Below are 18,563 nucleotides of genomic sequence, written 5' to 3' on the forward strand. Positions count from 1 at the left end.
AGGGGAGAGGGTAACTTGTTTCTGTTACCAAGGTTTTCATGATATCTTCATTTATTGAATAACAAACATTTGTGTCATAATTGAGCTGTGTGAGGTTCAAGCCAGTAACCTAAAAAAAGTGATTGCAACCTACCAATCCCTTGGTAGAGTTGCTTACTGCTTCAGGGTGAGTATTAGATTTAATCTCTCTAAAATACTTGATAATTAATATACAAAACAAGAAAAATGATATTGGTGAAAACACATTGTCATTGTTTTGGAGACCATCAATTAATAAATGGATCAGATTGGCTAGCTGCTGAGTATTCCTGGCAACATGTGCCCGCCATTTATGCCATAACTTTGATGAAATCAGAACGCTCATTAAAATGGCATCTGAAAAAGTAAAAAAAAATATACAATTCAACGTAAAGGGAAATTATGAATTTCATTTATAAATGAGGGCTAATTGGAAGTAGGTAAAGTACAGGAAAAGAAGAAGAAAAAATGTCTTTGACCTTCTTCATGGGACACACTTTGCAGTAACAATAAAAATGATGGTAAATTAAGATATACATAAAAGAGAACAGAATAGAAACTTATTAATAATGGAAATGGGATCAATAAGAGGAAAAGCAATTGGAAAAGGATAGAAAAATTAAGAGAAAATAGGAAAAAGACATTCAATTGAATACAAGCTAGTGGAAAAAAGCTAAATTGTGAAAACCAGGATTTAATTGGAAGAAATAAATAATTAGATTTTTGGGAGGGATTTAAAAAAATCTATAAATTTTTATAATCTTAGATTAAATGGTTATGAAATTTACAGATGTAAGGAAATGGCAGCTTACATGATGATGAATGGCAGGATCTGGAAGAATGCTGGTCAAGCACGAACTTTGGGCTAAATCAAATTATATTAAATTCAATGGGAATCAATATAAAACTGATTACAAGCACAAGATGGGGAGTATATAACTAAGCAATAGTTGTACAAGGAAAAAAAACTACTTTTTTAATTTTTAGCAGACTCCTATTAAAATACATGACATTATATAATATATAGTAGATAGCTGGATTGCCCAGTGGATAGAAGGTGAGACCCATAATCAGAAAAGACAGAAGTTCAAATCTGTCCTCAAACAATTACTAGATATCTAAATCTGGACAAGTCATTTTAAGTTTTCTTATCTGCAAAGTGATGTGGAGAAATAAACAGCAAACTACTCCACTGTCTCTGCCAAAATAACCCCAAATAGAATCATGAAGAGTCAGACACAACAACATTTTATGACAATCAAAAATGTTGTTGTAAATTTAGGATTCATTGAGAGTAAATATAAAAGATTAAAGAATAATGTATACCACTGGGGTTTATCCCTTACCAGTCCATATTTGAAGTATTGTGTTGAGTTCTGTGTATCATAGGAAAGACATTGGTAAACCAAAAATTATTCAGTGATGAATGACAAAAGTAGTCATATCTTGAGTTTAAAGAACATCTCAAGATAGTGGACCATATAGAAAGGGTGGACGACTTTTTTATGCTAAGGTTTATTTGGCTATTTAGAACATCATTCGTGCACCATACAAAATTAACAGCTTAAAAACTAGCCTGTTATATTTGGTCAGACATTTAATTAATTCAACCCTAAAAAGTTTCTAGATTTATTGAAATTTGAGTACTGCATGTGGCTGCTGTAGCAGCTCCAGCCCAAAGGATTTCATGGCCCTTGGGCCAGACTTTCCCTGCCCCTGCCATATAAGATCACTTGAAGGAATTGGGAACATTTAACCTGGAGAAGAAAAGTCTTAGATGAGACAATGTACGCATGTTCCAATGTTTGAAGTACTCTCATAAGAAAAGAGGAAACTATCTTCGTTTAGTTTGATCTTCCAAGGGAGAAAAATCTAATATAAGTTGTGAAGAGGTAAACTTAGGCCTTTAGGAAAGAGAAAACTTACTAACAATTCGAGCTTTCCATAAGTAAAGTAGGTTGTCTCTGTATACAATGAGTTCCTCCTCTCTTGAGGACATGAAACAAATTCTGTAGGCAGATTGTAAAGGGATGTTTTTTGACCTTGTGAAGAGACACGAAAAGGTGGCTTCAAGGTTCCTTCCCATTATGAAAAGTATGTGATGTTTCTAAGGCAACCCTCTAATACTAATTTGAAGAAATGTTACCAATCTCATTGATAGAGTTTTTCTTTTAAACAGGAATTCTTTCTGCCAATGAAATCTCAGTTCCAGACTCTATATTATTCTTAGTCATCCTCTCCCAGATATGGACATTTGGTTTATCAGTGCCCTTTGTTATGTGTGGCCTTGATTTTTTTCCTTTTTTTGTAGAGGTAAGAGATAACATATGTGGAATATTGATATACTGTCCCCTGACAATATTGTTCAAAGAAATAGAATTCTTTTCCTAAACTATGGGATTGAGAAATAAAGACAATACTCTGAATGCTATCTTGATGAAACTCTCAGAAATCAGTGCACATTTGGTGTTGTACAGTCATTTTACTCATATCTGACTTTTCATGACCCATTTAAAGATTTATTGGCAAAGAAAACCAGAGTGGTTTGCTGTTTCCTTCTCCAACTCAGTTTAAAAATGAAGAAACTGAAGCAAATCAGGTTAGATGACTTCCTCAGTCACAGAGCTAATAAGCATCTGAGGCTAGATTTGAACTAAGGGCTTCTTGATTCTCGGATTAGTATTCTATCCACTAAATAAACAGTTGCCTCCTAATGCAAAATCTCAATACTTGCTGAGGCCTTTTTACTGTTATTTCTGTTCCATTGATTCAGGCAGAAGTGACCCCTCCATTTAGGATTTCTTGGCAAAGATTCTGAAGTAGTTTGCCATTTCCTATTGCAACTCATTTGACAGATGAGATAACAGAGAAAAATAAATGTACTTAAGTGATTTGGCTCAGCGTCACATAGCTAGTAAGTGTCTCAGGTTAAATTTGAATTCAGGAAGATGAATCTTTTGACTCTTGACTGGGGCATGTAGCTGCCCGATGAATGTTTTCTCACATTTAAAATAATCCTAATCTGCCAGAATATTGCTTTAATGAGAGATATCAAAATGACATTTCAAAATTCATTGTTTCCAAGCTTCTTAAAAGAGAGGAATATTTCCCAAATACAATGGTCAATGTAAATTCTTCATTCTTTGCACTAGTACAGGCAAAAACGTTCATGTCATAATTGATCTCTATAAGATTTAGACTGATGATCTTGTGAGGAGGAAAGGGACAGAATTATAAGCCTATATTCATTTGTGTGTGTGTGTGTGTGTGTGTGTGTGTATATATATATACACTGTTTAAGGGTATATATGAGATTCAATTCAGGCATTGCCTGTTAAGATCCAAATTAGGTTCAGTTTAGGAGACACTTCCCTCCCCACCTCCCCAAGAACATCAATTGATATTTGAGAATTTGTTACAGGAGCCTCAGTTTCTTACAAAATGTTGTACTAATACCATATGAATACATAACCAAGTAATGAGTAAGCATTGGATATGGACTTTTATATTACAATACATGAAAATGAAAACTTAGATGAATTGAAATTTGCTTCAATGAGCTTACATTCTACAAGAAGATACATGTGCCCATTCAAAAGAAGAAAAATTATAGACAAAGTAAAATCAATGAAAGTGTTTAGAAGGTCACAAGGTTGGGAAGTGCATAAAAATACTTCCTGGTTGTCATGGTCCTTTTTGCAATTTTAGTTGCTGTTGAAAATAGGTGATGGGTATATACTCCCTAGGAAAGGAGGGAAAGGGATTGACATCACTATGAAGAGTAAGACAAACTGAAAAATATCAGAACAAGAAAAACCTCATCCATAAAAGTCATTTTTTTCCTATAAGGTTATTATCTTCTTTCAAGGCTCAGCCTTGAGACTTACTCTTGTTATGAAGTCTTTCCTAACTGAACTTGCTTTTTATGTTCTTGTTCTCTGCAAATCACCTTTTTTTCTTAATATTATAGTATGGCTTCTGTTTTTCAAAGAAATGCACTGGGATTCTCTTTGGAGGATTTATAGATAATGTAAAAAATATTCTCAGATGAGAAAGGATAAGAGTGGAATTCAGGATATAGGGAAGAGTATCTCAAGAATAGAGAATCAGTGTCAGTTGGAGGATATAGCACCATGTTTGAGGAACAGTAAAAAAGATAAATTGACTAGAGAGGAGTGTGTGCATGTGTGAAACGTAATGAGTCTGGAAAAGTAGATTGGACATAGACTGTGAAGAGATTTAAGTAGCTTAATAGAGGAATTTGTTGGTTTTTGACCAGGGTTGGTGTGGTTTGTTTTGCCTAGTGGCAATTGGAAACCACTGAAGTTTATTGAGGATAGGAGTGATCTGATCAGAACCATAATCACTGATAGCTTCATGGAGAATGGATTGTAATTGTGAGAGACTAAACTATGAAGAAGCTTTGGCCACAAGTGGGTGCAAATGATGAACACCTGAACTAAGGTATAAGCCTGAGAATCAAAAGAAGGAAAGAAAAGGAACCAAGGTTTAAAAACTAATAATATTGTCACAAGGGGACATGAGAACAGCTAAAAAACAAAAACAAAAAATAAAAACAGGGACTCCAACAACACATATGCTTTATTTTTGTCCCACCCAGTTTGGTTGTTTCATAGCCTATGTATTTTGGATGAATTTGCATTTGCCCACCATGACTCCACATCAGCCCACTATAGACAACCTTTCAACTATGGTATTTCCAAGTACTATAAAGGCACATTTTACATTTCCCTCTGACCACTCAGTTATAATAGCCAGAATATGGATTTGTATACCTTCCACAATGATTCCAAAGCACAGCCCATTTGCAGGGAGAATGAATTATTTCTATCAACCAAAGCAAAGAGGTGACTAAGAGTTGGTTACTCAAAACATTTAATTTTCCCATCTGGATTCCCTGGCAGTGTCTTCTCTGCACTTACCACTTGTCACAGAGGTTTAATCGCAGTTTTAAAATGCATTCACTTATGCCTGAAGCTATCAGGTGATTTTGCTAGTTAGTTCTTTGCTTTCTATGAGAAAAGGAGGTAGGGAAAGTTGTGATGTTGAAATGCTAGACTCAGATAAATGGGACAAACTGCCAGAGTTGGAAACAGAGAAATTATTTTATCTGCATACTCTATGTTATTAATTTAAATTTTCCTCCCTAAATTCCTAACTAGATTAGGGAAAATAGGGCTCTGCCCTAGGGCAGAAAATTTTGAGGGCTCTGGTTTAGCACCACTTTGCCTCACACTTCCTCCCTTGCCATAAACACCCAATACAGAGAAACAAAAACAGCAAACTATTCTAATGTGGTCTCATTTTTCGCTGTGCTATTTACCCCTGGAAGTGCCATCATGTTTACTTCTTGTTTCCCCCAAATTCTTCCGTTTCTTATCTTACCCAATTCTTCCTTAAAAAGAAGTCATACTTCTCTCAGAGAGTCACATGTTCCATAGCATAGAAATCTCTAAGGGCTTTCTCCCTCTTGATCCCAATGTCATTTTCCCCAGATTCACTGTCAATCACCACTAACCCAGCCATTCCTGAAAATATTGTTATAGTGACAACACTATTTATTATCTTAAACTTTTATCTTTTTTATTTTTTAAAAGTCTTGGATTGTCATTGGTTTGAACTAATTCTGTACCATAAACTTCCTAACCTAAAATTTGATATAAAGAAATGAGGAAAACAAATGTCCATAAAGACCCACCAACAGTATTCATTAACAAATAAAGAAGAAAAGGAAAAGGAAGAAGAGGCAGAAAAGAATCAGAAGAAGAACAACAAAGGAAAAAGAAGAAGAATATTTCTTGGAAGTAGTAAGTTTGGCTTACTAAGTCCTAAAGGGGGAGTCCAAGAACCTGGCTTCAAATCCTTATTGCCATTTTATGTGACATTCATTGATTCACTTAAAATCTCTGGGCCTCAGATTCCCATTCCTAACAAAAAGAGGTGGACAAGGTAGGATGATTTCCTGCTCTACATCTGATACTTAGTCACTTTAAACCAATTTGGGACTTGGTTTCATCAACTTTAAAATTAATTTAGGGGGTGTCATTTAGTGGTACTTGGCCAATTGCCTTTTAGAATGTTATCCTCAATATGTTCAGAGTATCTCATTATCTTTATTGCATATCCTCCCTTTTCTTCCTTCCTATTACTATAGAGGCCAAGTTCATCCTCCCAATGCTTCAGGGTCACAACCAGGAGTCATCCTGGACTCCTCACTATCTTTAAATTTCCATACCCAAGCAAATTCTGAATCCTGTCTATTCACCTGTGAACATCTCTCAAATAGACCCCTAATGTCCACTTACACTGTCCTTACCCTGCAAAGGTCCTTAGTACCTCACACCTATAATAGTTCAATAATTGTTGTTGGCCTCAAGGCTCTTTCCTCTGTAACCCATTCTCCATTCACTAAAGTAATTTCCCCCAAATGCAGATCAGATCATGCCTCATACCTATGCACCTTTGCTCAATAAACTCCAGTGCCTCCTTACTGTCTCCAGATTCAAATACAAAATAATCTGATTTACAGGTAAAAACCCTTCATCATCTATGCCCCCCTCACCTTTCCTGTCTTCCTACACCTTAGTGCCTGAAACATTCTTTGCTCCAGTGACATTGACCTTTTTTTGCTGTTCCACATACAAAGCACTCCATCACTTGGCTCTGGGCTTTGTCTCTGGCTGTGCCTCTCCATGGCCAAGGAAGCACTCCCTTCTCAGTTCTGATGCCCAATCTCCCTGCTTTGAAGACACTAATAAAATTCTATCTTTCTAGAAGCTGTTCCCTGTTGCTGTTCAATTCATTTCAGTCATGTTCAACTCTTGTGACCTCATTTGGGGTTTTCTTGGCCAAGACGCTGGGATGGTTTAGCTATTTCCTTCTCTTGCTCATTTGAAAGATAAGTAACTGAGGCAAACAAGATTAGTAGACTTGCCCAAGCTCACACAACTAAAAAGTGTCTGAACTCAATTTGAACTCAGAAAATAAATCTTGATTCTAGACTGAGCAATACTGCCACAACCCTAACCTTCTCCAATAGCTCTTATACACACACACATACAAACACACACATACTCATACATGCACATATATGTGTGTATGTATGTATGTAGATAGAGAGCATTAAATATATTTGTCTACATGTTGTCTCTCCTATTAGACAGAAAGTTCCTTGAGGTCCAAAAGTCTTTTGTGTTTTGTTGTATGCTAAGAACTTCCCATGGTGCTTCCCACATATTAGAAGGTTAATAAATGATTATTGATAGGTTATTTGGTTCACAAACCCCTTGGTGATTCATGACAATAATCCTAAGAGTTTGAGCTAAAAACTAGCATTATTATTGTCATTGATTTGTTGATGAAAGTGGTTGATTGAACAAAGAACATTGGGAACCACTGAGCAAGGTAACATCTATGTCCCTTCTGTCTCTAATCGCTGATCCAAAGACATTTCTGATTTCAGAGAGGATCAGCGTCAGCAAACTCTACAATCTAGCCTCCAATTCACTCTCTTTGCCACCACCACCCCTGCACTTTAGAGTCTTTCTGCTTCCTAATGATTAAATATAACACATCTCTGGCAACAAAAAGTTATTTTTATCAAGGCCTATAGAAACTAGCTACCTATTTGTCAGTAAACAGAAAAATAAAATGCTAATCATAGGCCACACCTAGGTTTTTCTTTAAGCAAGATATGGGAAAAGGAAGAATAGGAATATACTTAATCCTCAGGTTACCTGAGTTCAAAACCCATCTTTCAAAATTCTACTTCTTACATCCAATAACACTTTTATAAAAAGTGCTCTTTATCTGCTTACTACACTAAAGACTGAAAAATGTCCAACATTTCTTGATCCCATTTGGGGTTTTCTTGATAAAGATACTGGAATGGTTTGCCATTTTCTTCTTCAGTTCATTTTACAGATGAGGAAACTGAGGGAAAAGGGCTTAAAAACCAGAGTCACACAAAACTAGTAAGTGTCTGAGGCCAGATTTGAAGTCAGAAAAATGAATCATCCTGATTCCCAGTGCCACCTGGCTCCTCCGTGGGTTGGGGATACAATTAATACAAAGAAAGACAATCCTCAAGGAGCTTATAATCCAAGAAGAGCAGATAACTCACATAAGAAAGGAGAAAATGGGGGGTGGTGACCTGACCTAGGGGTATCTTGTTCCATGGAGATGAAACTAGGCAGAGCAACAGTTACAAAGTGGTATGAATTGAGTCTACTTTCTAACTTGTATAAAGGTGCGGTACTCTTCCCTCCAATCTTCCAGTCACAGGGATGAGAAAGCTGAGGGAGATGTTATCAATCAATCTATAGTGTTAGCAGTATGGTGGCTAGTATGGAAAGATGAGCTTCTCCTTAGAGGGTCATCTTGTTCCCTGGAAGTGGAATCAGGAAGGGCAACATTTGCAAAGTAGGGTGAGTTAAGGTCCATTTTCACAAATTCCAGTTGACTTAAGAAAGTCAACCTCTTTGGACTTTGGTTTCTTCACATGGATGGCACAGTAGAAACTTCTTTAAGGTCAATGAAGGATTTGGAATATAGCAAGGTTTATTGATTGTTTAGTATATAAATTGGGGAACATTTATATCATCTCTAATATCCCCCATTAGTTAATGAATTTATGATATTATTATTATTTTCTCCTTTCTTGTGTGGAAAAAAATGTTCAAAACTCAGTCAAGGTAGTACTATAGTTAAGGGATAGAAAGGGGAGTAGAGAGACTTGAACAGGGTAGCCCCAGGACTCTGCTCAAAGACAATTAAATTTAAAGGATGCTGATAGATTAGACTGTCCTTTATTAGTCCGGAAACTACTAAGAGCAATAGGGTTCACCTTACCAAAAGCTAGCAGAACTACCTAAATTTTCTTTTCTGCATGGAACACTTTTTCCTTGTCCTTTCTTGGCTTAACAGAGTCACCCAGTTCCTTCCATATACTATTTTCCTCAACGAGCCAAGATATCCTAAGCCACATGTAGTCTAACCAAACATTCAGTATATTTGGGGGGTCTTTTATGTCAGTTGCCCAGATACATTTCTCCTCATCTTAGAATATAGAAATTTTTATCAAAGAATTTTCTTCAGCTTTAGAATTAAAAATTTCAGAGCTGGAAAAGACTTCCTTGACTGTCTATTCTAATCGATACTTGGGGGAAAATCTCATGGCAACACAACTAGTAAGTTTCTGAGGTCAAATTTGAACTCAAGTCTTCCTGACTCAGGGACAAACACTCTTATCTACAGCATCACCTGGCTACCTCTATCATTAATTGTTAGAAAGATTTTATTGTATTGAGCTAAAATATGACTCCATGAAACTTTAATCCATTAATCCAAATTCTCTTCTCTGAGACCAAATAGAATAAGACTAATCAATCTTTTATAGACCTTCCTTTAAACATGTAGGAAATTATTCATTTCCTCCTCTTCTCCATGAAAATATTACCATTTCCCCCCTCTTCCTCTCTAAAAATTTATTTTTATTCAGAGCAAAAGCAGATTGATCAAGAAAAGTTTCACTCATCTCTTTCATCCCTGTATTTTGACCCCAATATTAGCTTTTTCCTTTAATCAACTTTCTAGTATAGGTGTTCTATTAATGGTCATCTGTAAACTTGGTATGATCCAGAGGGATAAGAGCCATAATTCACCCTCTCCCAAAGAAGTTTCAGAAGATACTTAATACCTACTAGGCAATATCTTCCTTTAAGACTTGGGGTAAGAAACAGGAAATAGCAAGAGTCCAGATCCACATTTGATGACTATCAAATATTTGCTTTGCATACAGACTTCTCCAATATTATCGTGTTTCAAAAACCTAGCCTTGAGACATCAACGCATTGCTGGTGGAGTTGTGAACAGATCCAACCTTCCTGGAAAGTCATATGGAAATATGATCAAAGAGCATCAAAACAGTTCAATTCCTATTGACCCAGCAATTCCAATTCTAGGCCTATATTCAGAAGAAATCATTAAAAATGGGAAAAGTTCAATGTGTTCCAAAATATTCATAGCAACCTTTTTATGTAGTGCCAAAAAAAATGGAAATGGAGAGGATACCCATCAACTGTGGAGTGGTTGAATAAGTTATGGTACATAAATACTATGGAATATTATTGTACTATAAGAAACTATAAATGGTCAGACTGTAGAAAAGCATGGAATGACTTGCAGGATCTAATGCTGAGGGAAGGGAGCAGAACCAAGGGAACAATGTACCCATCAACAACAATATTGCAAGCTGATCAACCTTGATGGATACAACTCCTCTCAGCAGTTCAGAGAGGGAGAACAAACCTATTAGATCAGCTATGGACAATTTTACTCACATCCAGAGGAAGAAAAACAAAACAAAGCAAAAACAACAAAACATCCCTTCAGAATCTGATGAACACTTTATAGACAGTATCTCTTATGTAAATCTTTTTCCCTTAATCCTAATTATTCATGCTGAAAATGACTAATCTGTAAATATATTTATCATATATATATATATATATATATATATATATATATATATATATATATATATATACTGTTTGCCACTGAGTGGAGGGGGTTGGGTAGGGAAGGTGGAAGGAAATTCTGTAACTTAAAAATATACATATACATATGGATGAATGTTGGAAAAAATCTTTCATTACATGTATTTGCAAAAGTAAAATATCAATTAAAAAATAAAAAATATAGGCTTTCATTGGTGTAGGTACTCTTCTTAGCCTAGTTAGCTCTTAGCCATATTATGGCTTGAGCATATGTAATCAATGAAAATAAATAAATGTCACCACTTTTATCATTCTTGCTGGTGATGAGAATGGTCTTCAGATAAGAAATATACCATCTATCACAAAATCTTTAGCCCAGAACTCACAATTGCAATTTTGTAAGATCTATCAATGCTTTGGAAAATCAAGGGTTAAATTCACATCAAGAGGCATTAGGAGAAGATGTGAGTGGAGTAGAACAACAGTATATACTCATTAAGGACTTCAAAGAGTTTAATTGAATATATCATCATTCTATACTATTTAATGAATGGCTGCATAGTATAGAAGTCCCCTGTTCTGAGCATCAAGAGCCCTGAGTCCTGACTTCACCCTGCCACTAAAATACTGAACAATTTTTGGTAATTGGGCTTTGGATTTGTTATCTATAAGATATCACCTTGGAATGTGGAGACAATCTTACCTAGAGGAATATTTACTGATTTGGGGGGCTCTAAAATAGGAGGTTGGATTAAATGACATCAAAATTCCTGTCCACATCACATTCTATGACTTTATAATCTAACCAGATAATCTTTGAATTCCTTTCGAGGTCATAAAATTCATAGCAATATCATAGGTTGTATTTTAATTACTATTTTAAAACTTGGATCAGTTTTATGTTTAAAGATTGCTTATAAATAAATTGTTATCTCTCTGTTTCTCTCCTTAGCTCACTGTCAGTAAAAGCATTTCCAAAGCAGAATGGTGAGGGTTGGAATCAATGGGTTTGGCCGTATTGGACGTCTTGTAACCAGGGCTGCATTTCAAACTGGCAAAGTAGATATTGTGGCCATTAATGATCCTTTTGTTGATGTAAACTACATGGTTTATCTGTTTAAGTATGATTCTACTCATGGAAAGTTTCAGGGTTCTGTCAGAGCTGACTATGACAGGCTGGTGATAAATGGACGGCCTATTAATGTCTCCCAGGAAAAGGAACCTGCTAATATCAAATGGTCAAATTCTGATGTTGAATATGTCATAGAATCTACTGGTGTCTTCACCACCTTGGAAAAAGCTGGGGGACACTTGAAGGGCGGCTGCAAACGAGTCGTCATCTCTGCTCCTTCAGATGATGCTCCCATGTTTGTCATGGGAGTAAACCATGACACCTATGATCCTTCCCAAACTATAGTTAGTAATGCCTCTTGTACTACCAACTGTTTGGCCCCTCTAGCCAAGGTCATCAATGACAACTTTGGCATTGTAGAAGGACTCATGACTACAATCCATGCTACTACTGCCTCCCAAAAGACTGTAGACAGCCCTAGTAAAAAAGTGTGGCGTGATGGCCGAGGATGTGGACAGAACATCATTCCTGCTTCCACGGGGGCTGCCAAGGCAGTGGGCAAAGTCATCCCCGAACTTAACGGCAAACTCACTGGAATTGCTTTCCGAGTCCCTGTTCCCAATGTTTCAGTTGTGGATCTGACCTGCCGACTGGAGAAACCTGCCCGGTATGACGATATCAAGAGGATCATCAAACAGGCATCTGAGGGCAAGATGAGGAATATCATCGGTTACACAGAGGACCAAGTTGTATCCTCTGATTTCATTGGTGACATAAACTCCAGCACTTTTGATGCTGAAGCTGGCATTGCCCTTAATGAGTATTTTGTCAAACTCATTGCCTGGTATGATAATGAATTTGGTTATAGTAACCGAATGTTGGATCTCATTGTCTATATGTCCTCCAGGGATTAATGGAAGGAAGCTGTGTATCTTCAAGATAAGACCCAAGTGTTCTTGTAATCTAGGCATTCCCTTGCTAAATGTACTTCCATCCAACTATAGTTCTCACTCCAAGGTAATCCCTCCCACTAATGGAGGGGAAAAACATTGAGTCCTGTATTCTTTACCATCAATAAAGTCAGCACTGTACCAAATAAAGTGGTTTTCTATTGTCTGTTCAGTCCAGAGAGGGTTCTAGGTGAAATTCTATACCCCTAAAATATGTCCTCTTTACTCATTCTTTCTGTTCTATGCCCTTTATTTACTTACCTATTAGAACATCTTCCTTTCTTTAATTGTCTCCTCTCTATTCCATTCCCCCAAACCCCCGGCATTGCCCTTAATGAGTATTTTGTCAAACTCATTGCCTGCTATGATAATGAATTTGGTTATAGTAACCGAATGTTGGATCTCATTGTCTATATGTCCTCCAGGGATTAATGGAAGGAAGCTGTGTATCTTCAAGATAAGACCCAAGTGTTCTTGTAATCTAGGCATTCCCTTGCTAAATGTACTTCCATCCAACTATAGTTCTCACTCCAAGGTAATCCCTCCCACTAATGGAGGGGAAAAACATTGAGTCCTGCATTCTTTACCATCAATAAAGTCAGCACTGTACCAAATAAAGTGGTTTTCTATTGTCTGTTCAGTCCAGAGAGGGTTCTAGGTGAAATTCTATACCCCTAAAATATGTCCTCTTTACTCATTCTTTCTGTTCTATGCCCTTTATTTACTTACCTATTAGAACATCTTCCTTTCTTTAATTGTCTCCTCTCTATTCCATTCCCTCAAACCCCCTTTACTAAAACAAAAGTCTGGTTTCTAAATTTCAATGAACTGGAGTCTAAATGATTAATGATAGCTCCATTCATATCTCTAGCTCTATTTAGATTTTCACCTAGAACAGAGTCCTAAACCAAAGGGGATAAATGACTAATCTGACATTTTGAGCATTCCAATTGTGTTAGTCTATTAGCAGAGATGAATAAGTTAATGACTTAAGTATTGTACCTATATCTTACCAGGATATACTATGTACTGAGCTACAAAGATAAAAATAAACAGTTCTTGTCCTCAAGGAGCCTAAGTTCTATCAGAAGTAATATTTTCAGACATAAAATAATCAAAGTCATTACAGTGTACAATCATTAGAGGGAATGCAATAACAATTGGAGGTTCAGAATCTTCCCCCAATTCCTATTAATACAAGTCATCGGGCTACTAACGATTCACAATCCCTTTGATGAATCATTTCTGAGAGACTCTAATCTGGATCTGAAACATACGATAAAATTCATCTGACAAAGAGTACAAAGTATTAAGAATAATGGATATATCTAATTGTTTTGAAAAAGTAATAAGTGTGAATAGCAAGGTGGTTTTCACATGAAGAAGAGCTCAACGTTGCCACATACTGTCTTTGGAACAATGGTCTGGGCAACTCTGTAAGGCTTAATTGCAGAAAAAGATTTCAGTCTTCATTGAGAAAGGAAAATCTTCTTAAAGTTATACCAATGAAATCATATGTTAATTGATATTCCTAGTGCAACGTCATAGTGCTAATCCAAAGTAGTTAGGGGAACTCTGGCCTTCCCTTAAACCCATACCTAAAGGAAGCCTTCCTGGACTTCTCTGAATTCTATATAGTTCACTCTGTTAATATTGCCTATTAATCTTTTATGGCCTTTATTTGGTACATATTTGCTTTCATATTGTCTCTCCCAATACATTATACACTCCTTGAGGGCAGGGACTATCTTTTGCCTCTCTGAATTCACACTTAGCACAGTGTCTAATCCTAATAGATGCTTAATAAATATTTATGGATTGATTATTCTAAACAGTTCTTTTAGTTTTGCAGAGAAGAAAAGTGAGGTCCCAGGGTTATTAGAGGTCTTTCATCTCTCACTAATACTGAGACTGAGATGAAGACCAAATCCATGAGACTCATGCAATTAGAGCTTGAAAGGGCCCTAAGAGATCACCTTGAACAAGACCCCAGGTTAGTGCAATGATAAATAGACTGAAACCAGAGTTCCCTGATTCCTGTTCTGGCACTCTCCTCCAGGTGGTTGAGATGTGCCCTTTCTTAGGCATACAGGACCATCTGCAGTAGTTGTTCTTGCTATTTTTAACCTAAAGATAATTAGTTGATAGTCATGGACTAGGGAGTGGGGAGTGGGAGGGGAGGAAACCTCATTCCTTCTCAGCTAACTCTGGTCCTTAATTCATCCCAGTCCTTCCATGGGACCAGTCTATGTCAGGCTTGGGTGGGCAAAGATGCATGGGAAAGAAGTTATTGAGATCATGAAAAGAAAGGAATATCAGGAAATGAATGTCGCTTTAAGGAGGGGTCATGGGCTAGCTCTTTCAGCTGTTTTAATCAAAGAACATGCTTTTTGCACAGAACAACACTTTCCATCACCCTCATACAAACACATACACATACATACTTGCACAGAAACACACAAACACACCTATACACACAAACATACACATGTACACACAAAAACACACCTCTGAACCAATTGGGGTTATGTTGGGGCATTTTTGCCCCTATGGTCCTTGAACCATTCACTTGCAGGACATGAATTACAGTAGACCTTGGCAGACATTATCCTACCAATTCTGGTCTCTCTCTGTCCCATCTCCAAAACCCAAGAGGCAACTTTACCTTACCCATTGTAACCTCATCCTCCCATTCTCATCAACTAGTCACCACTTATCCAAACTGCCTATAATGTATATGCCACTTACTTCTAAAAGGTTTTTCAGTTAAGAATAAAAAAGATTCTGAGGCGGCTAGATGGTATAGTGGATAAAGCACCAGCCTTGGAGTCAGGAATACCTGGGTTCAAATCCGGTCTCAGACACTTAATAATCACCTAGCTGTGTGGCCTTGGGCAAGCCGCTTAACCCCATTTGCCTTGCAAAAACCTAAAAAAAAAAAGAATAATAAAGATTCATAATTACTTAGTTCTTTATACTGGGTATCTGACTTATCAACAAATAAAATGTGCTTTACTACTGTTTGTTTAGCTCATATATTAGAGGAGTCCACCCACAGAGTCAGAAGGACCTAGATTCAAGTCATACATCAGACACTTATTAGCTATGTAAATTAGGGCCAAATACACTTAGACTTATTGTTTAATTCAATAAAATCTAAATAACAAAACATTATTTAACATAGAAATAAATGGAGGTTTCCTTAAAATAACAAGCCATATCTATCAAAAACCATAAGCAAGCATTATAGGTAATGGGGATAAGCTAGAACCATTCTCAATAAGATTAGAGATGAAACACGGATGCGCTTTATCTGCACTATTATTCAATATTGTTTTAGAAATATTATGTTTAGTAATGAAAAGAATTAGTGAGTGAGGAAACAAAACTCTCATCCTTGAAGATCATCTAAAAAACTGCTTCAAAAAATTAACAACTTTAGCAAAATTTCAGGATATAAAATGAAACCCATAAAGCATCAGCATTTCCATATCGCAACAACAAAACCCAGCACTCAGAGGTAGAAAGAGAAATTCCACTTCAAGTAACTATAGACAATGTGAAATACTTGCGGGTCTAATTACTAAGACAATGCTATCAACTAGATGACCACAATTGCAAACATTTTTCACAGAATAAAATCAAATGTAAATAATTGGGAAAATGTTAATTGCTCTGAGCTAATATGTTTTTAGACCTAGACAAAATAGTAATAAAATTCATCAAAGGGACAAAAGGTTAAGAATATCAAACAAATTCATGAAAAAAATTACCAAAGAAGGTGTTCTAATTGTAGCATATCTAAAACTATACAATAAAACGACAGTCACCAAAATGAACTGATACAGGCTCAGAAACAGAAGGGGAACAGTGGAATAGACTAGGCACAAAAGAAACAGCAGTAAAGTTTGATAAGCCCAAAGAATCTGGTTCTGGGATAAGAACTTACTATTTGACAAAAACTGTCAGAAAAACTGGAAATAGCATAGCAGAAACTAGGCAGGGACCAACATCTCATAGCTTATAAAAATAAGCTTAAAATGGGTATAGGATTGAGATATAAAAGGTGATTGTAAAAGCCAATTAGGAAAACAAGGAATAATTTATCAGATCAATGGAAATGACCAAACAAAAGATAGAGAATATTATAAAATGCAAAAGGAATAATTTTGATTACATTAAATTAAAAAGATTTATACAAATAAAACTAGTGCAAACAAGATTAGAATTCTGAGAAGCAATTTTAATAGTTATTGTTTCTGATAAAGGAGACTCATTTCTAAAATAGAACTGAGCCAAAATTATGAGAACACAAGTCATTTCCCAGCTGAGAAATAGTCAAAGAATATGAACCATTTTCCTATGAAGAAATTAAAGCTATCTGCAATCATATGAAAAAATGCTCAAAATCATTATATATTAGAGAAATACAATTAAATTAATTACAATTAAAATAATTCCGAGATACCACCTCACACTTATCAGGTGGTTCAATATGAAAAAAAAGGAAAATGATTAAGGTAGGAGGGGAAGGTAGGAAAATGGGGACACTAATGCACTGATGGTGGAGTTGTGAACTGATCCAACCATTCTAGAGAGCAATTTGTAACTATGCTCAAAGGGCAATAGAACTATGCATGCCTTTCGATCCAGCAAGACCATTACTAGGTCTGAATCACAAAGAGATCATTAAAAGGGGAAATGACTCACATATTCAAAAATATTTATAGTAGCTCTTTCTTTTTAGTGACAAAAGAATTAGAAATTGAAGGGATGTCCATCAAATGAGGAATGGCCACACACATTGTGGTAAATGAATATAATGGAGTACAATTTTTCTGCAAGAAGTCATGAAAAGCCTGAAAGCTTGAATCAATGATGAGTGAAGCGAGAAGGACCTGAAAAACATTGTACACATTAACAGCAACATTGGGTGATGATCAACTATGATAAACTTAGCTCTACTCAGCAGTAAAATGCAAAAGAAATTCTAAAAGATTTGTGATGGAAAATACCATCCTTATCCAGAGAAATAACTATGGAGTATGAATACAGACCAAAGCATACTATTCTCAATTATTTAAAATTGTTTTTACTTTCCCTCACATGATTTTCCCCTGCTTTTGTTCTGCTACATCCTTCCTGATATGTCTAATATTGAAATAAAAAGGGCATAATAGTCATACCTATCTCCTAGGGTAGATGTGTTGATAAAATGAGAAAATATCTCTAATTATATAATTTAAATCAATGTATAAACATGTCCACTTTTATTATTATCTAGCATCATTTGTAGAACCACATGCACGTCAATTTATGGTGATCTTGGTTGAAACCTCAGACTGTACGTTATTCAGTGTAATTTAGGTGGAGGAATATCCTCTAGGAAAGATACAGATGGGTTGGGATTAGACCTAGGGAAAATAGGAATTCTGTTTCCAGAAGTAATAGTTGGCACCCCTCCAAATTTTCCACAAAGAAGGTGACAGTCACCTCACCTCAATTGTAGCCTTACTAACAGCTGATTCTAAAGGTAATTCACTCATTGCCTCTATGACAAACTAAAGTTGATTCTGATGTCTCAGTGACAATGATAGATTACATTGTGTGTGAAATCCTATGAAAATAATAGTATAAAATAATCACTAAACATGTCCAATTGTCCCCAGTGAGTTCAAAGAATTACCATTATGAGCCTGTATTTTTTGCCAGTCTTAGTCAACCTGGATTTGGTCAAATGACATATTTTGATTATTCTCTCATATCTCAATTGTGGGTTAATAATATTGTCCAATGACATTTTAGATCCAAATTAGTCTCATATGGTACAATAAGGAAAGAGTAAAATGTCTGTACACACTTGCCCAATTCCTGGCAAATGCTTTTACTTCAGCATCATATTATTTCCTTTCTTTTTATCCATATTGGCTTCAGTTTTTGTATCTTTTTCCTTTTTGATAGCCTACCTAGGAGAAGGGGGAGTGGAGATCAAAATTAATGTAGCAG

At 36.0% G+C, this 18,563-nt stretch overlaps 1 protein-coding gene across 1 annotated transcript; it reads left to right on the plus strand.

The window, feature by feature from the left end:
* Positions 1-93: 93 nt before the first annotated feature.
* LOC141516541 (glyceraldehyde-3-phosphate dehydrogenase-like) lies at positions 94-12,707 on the plus strand. Its single transcript, XM_074227580.1, has 2 exons — positions 94-166; positions 11,488-12,707. Exon 2 carries the CDS (start codon positions 11,520-11,522, stop codon positions 12,519-12,521), a length of 1,002 nt encoding a protein of 333 aa, XP_074083681.1. The 5' UTR covers positions 94-166; positions 11,488-11,519; the 3' UTR covers positions 12,522-12,707.
* Positions 12,708-18,563: the final 5,856 nt, after the last annotated feature.

The sequence above is a fragment of the Macrotis lagotis genome, chromosome 3 (genome assembly GCF_037893015.1).
Source record: "Macrotis lagotis isolate mMagLag1 chromosome 3, bilby.v1.9.chrom.fasta, whole genome shotgun sequence".
Classification (NCBI taxonomy): domain Eukaryota; kingdom Metazoa; phylum Chordata; class Mammalia; order Peramelemorphia; family Peramelidae; genus Macrotis; species Macrotis lagotis.